Raw genomic sequence first — 13,913 nt, 5'->3', positions numbered from 1 at the left:
TATTGTGTGAATATTGTGTCAAAATCATTTCTTATGATGAAATTCCCATCTCTAATCCTGAAAAAAAAATACACTTGAATTATTTTTGAGCTTGAAAAGTTTCCATGGCTGAGATGTACAGTAATTACTGGTGTTTTTGCAGCAAAGTTTTAATTCTGGCAAATTAGAATCTGTGTTTTTGGCGGGGCTGGGGATTTAAACCTGTTCCTGGAAAATCAAAACAAGAAAAAAAAAAAAACCTGGAGGCCGTTTTTATTGCTTCTTTCTCTCCAGAAAAGAATACTCTGATCTCCTTGCACTGCCTGAGCTTCTGCAGGACTTCAAAAACAAGCAAAGCCAGAGGATCTGTTGGTGATGTGCTTGGAACTGTGGTTCCCTATGATTAATACACTGTTTTTCTACAAATATTGGCCACCTCTCTCAGCTGTAGTTAGTCACTGGAGCTGCACTGCTTCTAGAAGTAACTGTGCTGGTGCTTGGTAGGTGTTACCAAAAACGTGGAGCTGTCTTTGAACCTTACAGCAAGTCTTGGATATGTCCATGCCAGAACACCGGAGTGGGCTTGGAGGCAGACTCAACCTGGCTGGGGGGTTGTGCTCTGCTGGTGCCTGGCATGCTTTCCCCCTGGTTTTCCCCTATGCCAATGGGCATTTTCCCATCCAGTGGCAGTCTTTGGTGTCAAGGTGGGGAGTGAGCTCCTTCCTCGTGGGCAGGATGGGCCAGGTTGCCCTTCATGGCTTTGCTGCGTGGATGTGAGCCACACTGTGCCATTTGCGTTTTGGGGCAGAGATCAGGCCCCAGCACATTCTGTTTAATAGTACAAAAACCCAGATTAAATGCTTCTTGCATGAAATTGAAGAACTGATTGGCCCAGTGTCATTTAGAGCCCTGTGTTCCTCCTTGGTTTTATTTGTTCCTATGAGAAGTTCAGCAAGATTTACCACTGGGACCCAGGTGACATGGCAGGGCACTTCAGTCCAGGAAAACAAGCTCCTTTTCCCTTTTTCAGAACAGTAGATTTCAAAAATTACTCCTCCAGGGTTTAGATTTTCACAGAACACAGTGATAAAAAAGCCTTGCACTGCCCAATGGGGAAAAAAGGAAGGCAAAAATACTTCAGTGTGGCTTAGCAATGTCCAGAGAATTTAAAAAAAAAAAAAAAAAAAAAAAAAAAAAAAAAAACTAGCCTTTATGGTGAAGATAAAATGTTGGCAGCTTTTGATAGTTTATAAGAACTTTTGGATAAATACTCCACAATTTTTTAATTAAATCCCAGACAGCTCTATGAATTCTTCTAGCAAGAACATTTTATTTTCTTGAAAAGTCTGTACAAAATCAAACCTGAGATGTGTTGGGATGCTGCCTGTTTAGTTCTGTGTGACAGTCTCTAGACTCAGCCTTTTCTCTTCTCTATTGCAGGCTGTGTACATGTTCTACGCATTGGCAATTGTCTGCGATGACTTCTTCGTCCCTTCACTGGAAAAGATCTGTGAAGTAAGTGTTAGATGTTCCTTCCTCTTGTGCTGCTTTCACAGCAGTTCTGGAGAGCCTTGGGGTGTGGTGATGGTGTATTTTATTGTTGTCCTGCAGTGTTGCCTGTGCTGCTTGTCTTGTTGCTCAGCATGATGTGTGAGCATTGACTCAACTCTGTGTTCTTCCTTGCAGACATGATCCAGGCATTCACACTGTGGTGGTTGCTGTTGCCTCTTTTTTATGTGTCTTTGCAGATGTCTCTGCAGAAACACCAGGCCCTAACCTTAGGTGACACAAATTAAAACCTCTGGTAATTTACCCCAGTAGAAACTGGATTTTGTACCCTGTCCTCACAGTCATGAGTGTCAGACCTTGTATTGTGTGGGTGTAAGTTTTAAAGCAGCAGGGACAACTAGGTCAGCTGTAAAGAAGCTTGTGAATGCTTCCAGCAATTACAACAGATTCTGCTTCTCTTTGGTAAGGTCAGGATGCCTAAATTTTAGAAGACAAGGGGTACATTTTCGCCTAAATATCTCAGACAGGCACAGAGCGAACACAGACCATGTGCCCAAAATTACTGCAAGCTGTTTCCGTTCAGTTCCATGCAGTGAAATCTTTGTGTGTGGAGAATATGGTTGGTTTTGGCAATGAGAGGTATATGTAATTTGTAGAAGACGCCTATCCATGTGCCTGGGAACAAGTGTCACCTGTCAGGGTGTGGGCTGTTCTGGAGAGGTGTGGAATCTGACAGGACAAGTAATTTGTGCTGACAGCACTGATGTAAGCTGTCTCTAAACTAACCTGATATTTGAAATTCAGCACCCTGCTGTGTGGACCTTTTTTGCATCATCAAGGAAGAAAGCCCTCAGGAAATTCCACTTTTTGGTGCTTAAATATAGAGGTAACTAAAAGGTAACAACATAAGGCAGGAGCTTCTGTCCTGCAAAGTTGCTGCTGCACCCTCAGGGGCTGAATCTGGAGAACCCCATTGCAAGGTTCAAGGGAACATTGTTGTGGACATGGGAATAGGAGATGCTGGGGAATGTAGACATGCTGAGTTCTTTGATCTCCTCTCCCAGACAAGTGAACCTCACTGGGAAATGTGGCTCTAAGCTAGTTCAGGTGTCTGTGGATGAACAAAACGTGAGCTATGTAAGCAGTGTCCAGGACAGGCTTGCATTTTGGGGTGCTGTTAATATGCCCAAGGGCAAGCCAGCCATGCAGAGGGACATGGGGAGACACAAGATGGAGGGAGATTGTTATTTCTCTTGTCTGCACACTCGTTAATTACTGCCCATGAGTAATTGAGCCCCAGTCATGGCCCAGAGGCCTGATCTGGGTCTGTGGAGCACTGGCTCCTGTTGTAGTTCTGCCAGGGGCTCTGACTGGCCATAGACAAGCTCCATCGCTTCCCTGTGCCTCTGTTTCCTGCATTGCTCAGTAGAAAAGTTGATCCTTGACTGTGTTTACAAATGACAGTAGGAAACACTGTGTGTGGTGTTACCAGTTTGCAACTTCACTGGTGGTAAACTTCATTGTCACAAGCTAGGGGCTCTTTTATGGTCACTAACTCTCTGCACATGCAGGATCTGTGTGCCTCCACCTTCTCCAGAAGTTGGTCTAGCAAGTGCCAGCCCTACAATGCCATTTGTTCTTCTGACAAATTCTCAGATATGCTTAGGTTTGTGCAGACATCTGATGTCTAAAAAGCAAACACCCTCTCTGTGTGATTTACTGCAGTATTTGCACGCCCTGTGCCCTAGAAGGCAGTTTTTGCTTGTTTAGATCTTTTCTGTTTTTTTATTTGTTATCTTCTCAATGGTACACAACAATTCCTCATTGCCTTAGTGGTTCTGAATCATTCTATTATCCAGCACCACCAATAAGATGACAATAACAACTTTTACTCAACTATGTGTAAAAGAGAAAGCTTAGCAACTGAGCACCAGATCTGGAGTACTTGTATTGAGAAGTTGCTGTCCAGGAAAAAGATGCTGTGCATTAGGGATTATCAAAATAAAATAGGTCACATAAATAAGATCAGACTTTTACTGTTCTATTACTCCTGCTTGAATCTCTCCCAGAAGTGTCTTTTCTCACCCCATAGGTGATGTTTGGAGACATTAAAATATTCTTATGTATTTTATGCACTGAGAATTCAGGCCTCCTGCCTGAAGATTTTTTTGGCCTTGAAGATCTGCCAGTAGTTGTTCTACATCTTCACAGAGTTTAGATGCTCTAATTCTAAAACAAATGTCCTTTTTCTGGCTTAGCTTCATCTAGTTTGGGAAGCAGTTGTTGAGTTGAACCAACAAGCCATTTGTGCTCCCAAATGTGTGTTGACATGGGAATTTTCTCCAGAACACTTGCTATAGTAGACTTTCACTTCCTGTGTTAGTTCAGACTTACAAAAAAACCCCTGGTTTTATTTTGTTTTCTAAAGCAGTTTCTGCTTGCACTTGCCTGGCTGCCCCCTCCAGGTAGTTTACACTATATCAGTGGCAAACATTTGTCTGCAAATACATTTTTTCTGTCTATACAGAGTGCTGTTTTCTGCTCTGTTGTATCAGCTAATCATCATGTGCATTTCAGTGAATTCTCTAGAAACTGTCCTTAAGGGCACACACTGTAGCTTTGAATTAAACCACCCCCCCCAGAAGTCATCACAGCTGGTTTCCTTGGCTGGTGGCTTTGCTTTCAAGAGGCACCGTGAGTTCCAGCAGGTATTGTTAGATGGATGTCTCCATAGTTTCACAGAGCATCCTGCAGAAGAACCTGGCCTTTGGGGGTCTGCTTGTGGTCCTGTGAACTTCTTTCATGATAGTGTTAATCCTGTTTAAAATAGTTTTCCACAAAGCTGTGTTTTATTGGGTTCCACAAGCTTTATAGCACTCCAGCAATGCTGTGGTCTTCCACTTCAAAGGCACTCCTGGTGAGGGGACATCCTGTCCTTTTTCCTTGTCCCCATAACTTATGTACAAAGGGTTGTTATGTCTGTATGGGCAGTGGTGGATGGAGTTACCCTCCCTTAAGGGCAGGGAATACTCATTGTGGAATCTTCAGAAAAGGCTGCTCATGAGGATTTCTGCTCTCTTGTCTCTGCGCAAAGGTACTTGGGCAAGATGAAACAGCAGAGGAGCAGTGCAGTGCTACAGGGGAATGGAGACAGAGGGAGGTTTCCTGTGTCCTGCCAGGCTGGAGGGCTGCCTCAAAAGCCAGCTCTGCCAAGGACACTTCCCACCACCCTGACCTGCCTTCCCCATGCTCCTGGCTGCCTTTCCTGTGCTCCCACAGCAGCAGCTCTTGCCATGGTGTAGTAACAGCTTGGCAGCCATATGGCAGGAGCTGGATATTGCTCCTCTTCAACAGGGGAAGGTGCCTTGTGGCATCTGCTGAGCAGATGCAGATGGGTGCTGGGTCCATGGGAACTGGTGCAGACAGAACAGTGGGAGTGCAGACAACAGAGGGTGTCATTAACCAAGGAAATCTTTGGAAGCAGTATATGCTGATGAAGTTTGCATAGAACAGTGGGTCCTTTCCCTTCCAGAAGCCCCTGGTTTTAGACTGTCCCTGGATACTGCTGAGGGACAGGTAAGTGATGTAGTCCAGGAGAAAAGGGGTAGGGCGAGGGTAAACTGAGGTAAGTGATATGGTCCAGAAGAAAGAGGGTAAGGAGAGGGTAAAGCAAGGCATAACTTGTACCAGGGAAGGTGGCTGGAGGTGAATGAAGCTTGAGCCCTAGCCTTGCCCCTTACAGGCGAAAGTGGTAAAGATAAGGTGTATGGTGCTGAGGTTGTGGAGCAGACAGACCCATGAGTTGTGAAGCTACCTTCCCTGTTGGCTGGTGTGGTGATCTTTCCCTCCTCTCTAAAAGTTTCTCTAGCGTGACCTGCCCTCTCTGTCAGGTGATGCTCACTTCAGTAGCCAGTGCCTGTGGTGGCTTTTCCCCTATACTTAACCTTTGTTTACACAAAGTTTTACAGGTACCTGCTCTCAGCAGGCAGTTTAACAGTTGAGAGTTGAATTCCTTCAGCTGCTCAGTGTGGTAATCAGTGACTGCATTTCTCTGCAGCGCTTGCATCTCAGCGAAGATGTGGCTGGGGCAACTTTCATGGCAGCAGGAAGCTCTGCTCCCGAGCTGTTCACATCTGTCATAGGTAAGGAGCCTGCTGCTGCTTCCCAAAATCTGCACATTTCCCTGGCTGTTTTCAGAGCTGAAATGGGATTGCTGCATGCCTGCAAGTTTTGTTGTAATCCCTTCTGGGCACACATGGCACTGACGGTGGGGAGTCCTTGCCGGGTGAAGTGACTCTGGGAGTACCATTATCTCACAGCAGGGCCTGGATGTGACCCTGCCAAGCCAGGTCCAGTGGGCACTTTACCATAGCTGCCCATTAGGCAGGCTTCACCTATGGCATTATCCTCTCCTGTCCACTTTCCTGCCCCATCTGCTACGTCAGTTCCAGGGCACAGTGGTAAAGGATTTCCCCCAGATTTCCCTCTCTGATACCCTGGCACACTGTTCATGTCCTCAGTGCCAAGTTCTTTGCCATCACCTCCCGTCTGGTTAGTCTTCCAACACTGCTTTTCCCTGGAAAAGCCACAGTGGGGAGGAGATGAGGATTTGAAATGCTTTCTTACAGCAACAGGTTGGTCAGAGCATCACATTTCCAAAGCAGCTCTCTGCTTATGGGAAGTGTGATGAAGGGATATTCAGCCATCCTTAAGTGTGCATAACCCAGGAAACTCTCGATGCCTTCACACCAGTGGGGGAGGGGAACTGCAGGCAGCGTTACAGACTGATGTTCTACCTAACCACCTTACCAGGGTGAAGTGTTCCTGCAGTCTGAGTCACCTGCATCCCTGTTGGTGGGGGATCATCTGGGCAGCAGCTGGGAGGGTATGGAGGGCTCTCCATCATGGAACAGAATTAGTTCTCAGCTCAGATACTTTCTCTAGGAGACACTTGTCTTTCAGTCATAGCTATCAGATGCAGAGCAGGAGTTAATTCATGCAAAGCTGTGTGCTCTGCAGAGGTCTGATGACACAAGCAAATTTGTAATGTAGATCATTTGGGAACGTAGATTGGACCAAGTTGGCATTGTCCTTTGGTTAAAGGTAGTGCAGTACCAGGGTTAAAATAAAACCAGGTTCCTCCAGGTGACTTAGAGAAGCCCTGATGATCATCAGGATCATTTTCCTGCTGTGGTGTAACCCACCAGGTGCCATGTGTCACTTGACAGGTGAGTGCTTCTGTGTTTCTGAGAAAAGGATGAAGTTGGAAAAAATACATAAAGTGCACTGGCCAGTTTACATATGGCCAGATAATTAGTGTTTGAACCTTAAAACCAAGTGGTGAATTTAAACAGACTGACAGCTAGCAGGAGATGGAGTGTTATTTTTAGGCTTACTTTCTAAGGAAAGGATTTTGTGCAGCACCGTGATGCATGTGTCTGTTCATCTCACTCACCATTAACCTCATTGGCCAATTTTAACCAAATTTGACAGAAGAGCTCTGAAAAAACCTTGTAGCATAGCCCCATAACTGATCCTGAGAGGTATCACTTGTCTTGTGAGTAGCTGTGGCCAGACAGCTCTGAATCATCTCCAGCTTCTACTGAAGCTTCATCCCTACTGAAGCCAGTTGGAATGGGTATATGGGAAGGAGCAGAGTACTGCTCAGGGAATATCTTATGGGAGACGGTTTCCTGCAGATTTGTGTCCCACTAGCTGCTACCATGAGCTTGCAGTATTTTGTGGTGTGTATTGCCATAATGTTAGGTCACAATACCAGGAAGTTAGTAACTTGGATGTGCCTGAGGTGCTTGGTTTCCATCACAGAATTCATCCAGGTCCCCTCAGAAAGCAGCTCTCTGCAGTTTGCCTAGTACCTGCCTTTAGATTAATTAATAAGGTGTAAGGTCTGCAATTTTATGTGAAAAAATTCAGCTCTTTCCCATTTACACAGCTTCTTGTTTTTCAGGTGTTTTTATCACAAAAGGAGACGTAGGCGTTGGAACCATTGTGGGCTCGGCTGTATTCAACATCCTCTGTATTATTGGGATGTGTGGGCTTTTTGCAGGACAGGTAAGAGCATTTAATGATTCCTTATAGTTTCTGCATCACCCTGTGCCTTGGCTGTACTGCAAAATCAGATGCCAGGTTCACCACCTTGCCACAAATTTCTCTGGCTTTGCTGTTTTTAATAGGGCCCTGTGCTGTTCCTCCCATATTTTTGAAATGGAAAACAGAGCAGCAAAGGTCAGCTCAGGCATTTTGAGCTGCCCAAAGTGAGTGGGTGGGCAGAGGAATAAATCTTCATTGTTTGCTCCTTGTGTAGTTTGTGACTGCTCTCCAGCATGTCAAACCGCTCGTGACAACACAAGCTATTAATCTGAAATTAAAGCAATTAAGTTATGAGATCTAAGCTGCTGTCTGAATTGCAGACGTGATTGACTGTATAGTTAAATACCTGAATGTGCATTTACCTTCGCACTTGCCAACATGCTAAGTATTTTTACAATCTCGTAAGTGTTCTTTGGCGTGTTACTGTGCAGACTTATTTGTAAAGAGGAGAAGAAGGGTTGTGTTACCAGCACGGGGCAATGGAAGAAAAACTGAGGAGAAGAGACCTTGGTCAGTCTGGGAAAGCTTGCAGAGAGATGGGGTTTTCCTTATGATCCAGTTCTGTTTTCATTATCAGTGAACTTCTACAGGCTGAAGGTGAACATTTTCAGTGTGAGAAGGCCTCAGGATAAGGTCACAGCAGTACTTTTTGATCGCATGTCTCCTGATTTGAACGCAACATGCAGCTGGCAGCTACAGATGCTCAATGCATCAGTGGTTTTTCGTAACTCTTACTGTGAAAACCCAGTTAATTGAGGTAAATTTTTAAGGACCAAAGCCTTCTCAGGGCATGAGGCTCTGTTCCCAGAGGTATTCTCTAGTCATCAGTAGGACTTCCTCCTTCCTGCTGCTTTTTTCATGCAAATGAAAGTGATTAACTGTCTAGCAGTTAATGATGGCAGAGGAGCCAATTCTGTTTTTTACTTTCCACAGTATTAATTGCATGCTTCAGACCTCCTAAAAAATGGCTATGTTATGTGTAGTAGATATAATTCGCACCATTTCTAATATGATATATGTGATATTGAATTTTTGTTAGAGTATACATGTTTGTATTAGGATTCCCCCTCCACCCTCATAGGCATAGGTGAGACCGGGTGTAGATTGGACACTAATTTACAAGTAAGAAGGTACAGCTCGACAGGAGATGGGCCATGTCTGGGGAGATACAGAAACCCCAGGTGCTGATCTTTCGCGTGAACCCCGAGATGGATATCATCGGAAACCCCCAGGCAGATACATGTGAATACAGCGTTCCGAATTCCTGTAAATTTCATCAAGGGATTCAACAAACTCCAGACACTGATTTGTTCTCCCTCATCACCAAAAAAAGAAAATCTTATTAACATATAGACTCTGAATAGAAGAAAAGACTGATTGCTGAAATCTTGGCCTCAGGCAGAATTTTCCCTTTAAAAACCGCTTGTACCAGAGTAGAGGTGTGTGGGCATGGAGGAAAACCTCTGCTGAGGCTGACTCCTTGTTGCACACCCAGGGCCGACCCCGGGCTCGGCTCTGTTCTTTCCTTGTGGCTGGTTAGATAGAATTTGATTGCAAAATAAATATTTTATTTTTTCATATTAATTTGGCTTGAGAAATTTTCATTTATAACAGCTACAAACCACAGCTTTGGAAAAGGCCTGCTAGAGTATGGGACTTGACATAGAATGTTAGTCTTCGAGAGGCCTTTTACAGGTGGGAGATTGTTGTTTCAGAAGGATAAATCACAGCCAAAGTGCTCTTGTATAACATCTTCAGCCTTTCATCCATGGTAGCTTTCAGAAGTTCAAGTCATCCTAAGCATAGTCTGCGAGTTTCTTTCAAGCCAAGCATTGAGATTTTGACTGCTTTGCCCCATCTTTATTTTCCTTGAGACTTTGCTGCTCATGACTTGTGTGTGGTTTTGTCAAGTCACATAACCTCTGTTTGCTGCAGTCTAACCCTCAGAGGGTGGGTGAGCACTGGAATGATTGACATCACCATGTGGAACTGTGATTTTAGTGAGCAAATAAGAAATTTCAGTGGCAATAATTGCAATGTTTTAGATAAAACTCTGGATCAATTTATACTTTTTATTGTTTCCCACTCCCAGTCTTTCACCAAAAAGTCATTCCCTCTTAGTGGTGTGATTCATTATTTGTTTTTGTTAGTATGAATAAGAATGTGGTTTTATCATTGTTATAAATGAAAATTTGTCCAGCCAAATTAATATGAAAAAATAAAATATTTATTTTGCAATCAAATTCTATCTAGCCAGCCACGAGGAAAGAACAGAGCCGAGCCCAGGGTCGGCCCTGGGTGTGCAACAAGGAGTCAGCCTCAGCAGAGGTTTTCCTCCATGCTCACACACCTCCATCCTGGCACAAGCAGTTTTTATAGGGACAATTCTGCCTGAGGTCAAGATATCAGCAATCAGTTTTTTCTTCTATTCAGAGTCCATATGTTAATAAGATTTTCTTTTTTGGTGATGAGGGAGAAAAAATCAGTGTCTGGAGTTTGTTGATTCACATGTATCTGCCCAAGGATTTCCATGATGTCCATCTCGATCAGCACCTGGGGTTTCTGTATCTCCCCAGACATGGCCCATCTCCTGGTGAGCCGTACCTTCTTACTTGTAAATCAGTTTCCAAAATACACCTAGTCTCACCTGCAAGGGTGGGGGGAATCCTAATACAAACATGTATACTCTAACAAATATTCAATATCCCATATATCATATTAGAAATGGCGCGAATTATATCTACTACACATAACATCATCAACAATGTCTCTACAGAGGCACTAACATAGGTGGTAAATTTGGTTGTTGGTGAGATTTCTGTTCTCTTGGGAACCTGGATCTCAGTAGTGAATTGCCAGGTGAGCCTGGGGGCTTGTTATTGGTCAAAATGCTTGCTGTGCTCCAGGACTTTTTTTTGAGCTCAGACCTGTGGACTGAGCAGCTGGAGCCCTCAGATTTGCAGATGTATTGCCTGTGGGCTGGGAATCCCAGAGACCGGCAGGGGCCTTCTGGCCTTCTTCTGCTTTTCCGAAAGCCTTCTTTTCGTGGGTGTTTTTTGTTTGTTTGTTTGTTTGTTTTACTGGTAAACAGTTGAATTGTAAAATACTGTCCAGCCCTCTCCAGGTTTTGTTTTATTTTTAAATTAGGTTGTAGTTTGTATGGGCTGTGTTGGATATATTCTTCTTTGGCCTAAGAAAAGACTGGTGTTGGTTATGTGCACTATGTTTAGAAAAAGAAAAAAATGCACAGCCACAAAAAACTGGTATGCATTTGCTTGAGCACCAGCCATAATTGTTTATTCTTCCAAGCCTTTGCTGGCTGTATGTGCATACTTTTCAGGATAAATCAGAATAAGCATTCCACTTCTGGAACAGGAGAAGGGAAGCGTGCCCACGCCTCTATGTGACACTGCACACCTCAAAAACGCATTCACAGAGCATTGTGAAGGTTGAAAGTCAAACATTGAAAAGTTAGAAAATAGCAGTGTGAGAGTTCCCTGTGCACCCTTAATTTGCCTCCCCAGTTATTATTATTGCATTATTATCCAAGCTTTAATTTTGAGGTCTCTTGCCAGGTTCTCCATGGCTTCCCTGCTCCCTCTGCACACAGAATGGACTTTGCTCGCTTAGTGAGTAGATATTCAGGATTTTGTTTTCTCTTATTGTTCACTCTGTGCCCTTCTGCCTTATTTACCAGGCTCTACTCAAGCCACATTCCAGCAGCAGAATAATTAATTTCCTCTTGAACTTCTGCCAATCTCATCGCTATTGTACCTGGGCAGTTGATGAGCAGTTAATTAATCTTCCCCAAACCTCTGTGAGATGAATGGATGCTTTAAAGATGGGGAAAAAAAGCACAGAGAGATTAAATAAAAAATAATAACTTGTCTTTTTAGGGGCCAATTAGAGCTGGCACAGGCCTGCTCTTTCCCCTGGTGCATAGCATTCTGTGGCATGCTTATGGGTCCTGGCTCTGTGTGCTGCTCCTGCTGATCCACAGGGCTTTCCTTGCTGGAAAGCCTTGGTTTGAGTGGCCATGTCAGTCTCCACGCAGCCCAGCTCTCCTTGGGAGCATTCAGCTCCTTGAGCTATATGAGCTCCTCTTCTCCTCACTCCTGCTTCCTTCCACAGGGCACCACATAGAATGCCTCTGTCCTGAGCCCTGCCCTCATCCCCGGGGTTGTTCTTGTCTGGAACTAAGCAAGTGACTTAACTACATCTCCTAACATTTAGTGGTTGCTCTTGCCAGTATGATGGTGTTTTTTCTCGTCACTCCCCCTCCAGCTCTTGAGGCCTGAGAAAAAAAACTTTCACCAGATTCCTCCCTTGGGTCACACATCTACCCATAACTGCTTTCTGAGCATCCAGCTTTCTTCCAGTGGTTTTGATCCCTTCTGTTCTCCCCACTCCTCTGCTCTATGTCTCCTTGGCCTGACTTCACCTGGCTAATGTTAGCCATGCCAGGGAGGCACCTCTTGAGATACAGGAGTCTGCTCTGCAACCAGGGAAATTGTATTTTTTATTGTTTTCGTCTCCTCCAGAGATTTTGGATTGGAGGAATTAAAAAAGCAACAGTGGATGCAGGCTCCCCGTGTGTTTGATAGCCAGACAAGAACCATCCCCTAGAAGCTGGATTTTCTAAACTAGCATCCACACTCTGAAAAGCAGAGCTTTCAAATCTAGCTTAAACTGGGCCTCTGCAGAAGCAGAAGAACTTCACATCTGGTCTGTGTTGAGTTGTTTGACCAAGACATGTTTGGAGAGAGAGCTCAAGTTTTCCCTGTGGATAGTGAATGCTGCCCATGTGCCTGTGGCAGTGAAGCTCCTCTGCTTTCTTCTTGCAGGCTGTTGAAATATTCTGCATAGTACTCATACCCAGAGGAGGATTTCTCTTATTTCATCCAGGCAGTAGATGCAACTTCTAAGCTGTAGATAGTTTCAGTATATAGAAATATGTTAGGAGCTCTTCTCATTCCTCACCTGCCTGTGCAGTGCAGATTGGATGTATCTGCAGCTATTTCCTCTTATGTCCCTACACCTTGGACACTAGCACATCTCCTTGCAGGTAGGCAACTGCTAAGGCACATAACCCAACTGTTGTTTTATAGATGCTGTGTCTGCTTTGCTACCTTCTGGCAAAGGGTGAACAAAGAGGTAAGGGAACACTGAGGGAGAATGAAATGGCAACAGATGCAGCCCTTCAGACAGTAGTCCAGCAACATTCACAGGGAGATAGGCTGGATAGCAGCAAGGCGGCTGCTGTCTGCATTGTGATGGATTGCATCAGGCTTTTTCCATGTTTGCAAGCCAGCTGTTTATGGGGAGCTTGACCTTAGCCTGGGGTCCCCTCCAGGCCTTGGTCATGCTTTTCTGTCTTCTCTCACGCTCGTGTTTGTGCTTCTCAATCTCTCCCCGCCTTCCCCTGCCCTTTCACAGTCCTTGGCGGCAAGGACATGGCATTCTTGGAAGCAGTCCTTCCTTAATTCAGCTCTCATTCAGGCCAGCACAAGCAGAGTTTGTTTGGTTTTGGACATTCCCCCATCCAGATCTGTCTTGTTTTCACAGCTCTGCTGCTCTCTCCTTGCTGTCCCATCCTCCCAGCACTGACCCACAGCGTTTTGCAGTGTTGCAGAGGAGGCTGAGAAGTGCTTATGTGAGAGCAGTATAACCATGAGTTGCAAGTCACTCTAGCATTACCATGTAATTTTGAATGTGCATGGCTTGATTTGTTAATTAGTGTTTAACTGCTCTGTTTTTCAGTTGAGTCCAAGTTTCTCTATTTTACCTTTCCCAGAAATAGTCAGGCTTCTTTGGTTGGAGCAGGGATGCTGGCTTGTGCCACAGATGCTCTTCCAGTTATTGGTTCTGTCTGGTGGGTGGCAAGGCATCATTCCTCAACATACTGGAGCGGAAAAGGATGACTGTGACTGTCTGACTTGCCTCATTCTTTTACAGTGGGATTCTTTTACCTCAAGAATTAAACTAAATTCAGCAGGCTCTCCTTTGACCAGGTCACAGAACCCTTGTGTCAGCTGAGGCACCTCTAGGAATTATCAGCTGCCATGGGTTATGTTAGTGAAAAATACGCCTGTGTTAGGTATGTTGACAAGGACACTAAACAGGGTTTAATAACCTGGTAGAATGTTTTTTAATGAAGCAACTGGAACTTCCATAATCTGTTTTACAGATTTACCCCACTTCTGCCATTCAGCCAGCTTACATGTCTCAATCTTTTAAGCTTTAATTTCATTCACAACTCAGACTGCAGCCATTACTGACTTCTGGCTTTATGATTGCATTAATGAGCTTTTTTA

At 44.5% G+C, this 13,913-nt stretch overlaps 1 protein-coding gene across 1 annotated transcript in view; it reads left to right on the top strand.

Annotated features, from left to right (window-relative positions):
• Positions 1–13,913, top strand: part of SLC24A3 (solute carrier family 24 member 3) — a 122,113-nt gene that overhangs the window by 62,641 nt on the left and 45,559 nt on the right. The window contains exons 4-6 of the mRNA XM_072927317.1: positions 1,420–1,494; positions 5,546–5,630; positions 7,457–7,560. Coding sequence (XP_072783418.1) covers positions 1,420–1,494; positions 5,546–5,630; positions 7,457–7,560 — 264 coding nt within the window. The remainder of the gene's footprint in view (positions 1–1,419; positions 1,495–5,545; positions 5,631–7,456; positions 7,561–13,913) is intronic.

Source organism: Taeniopygia guttata, chromosome 3 (genome assembly GCF_048771995.1).
Source record: "Taeniopygia guttata chromosome 3, bTaeGut7.mat, whole genome shotgun sequence".
Lineage (NCBI taxonomy): Eukaryota > Metazoa > Chordata > Aves > Passeriformes > Estrildidae > Taeniopygia > Taeniopygia guttata.
This window is presented reverse-complemented; position numbering and strand designations above follow the sequence as displayed.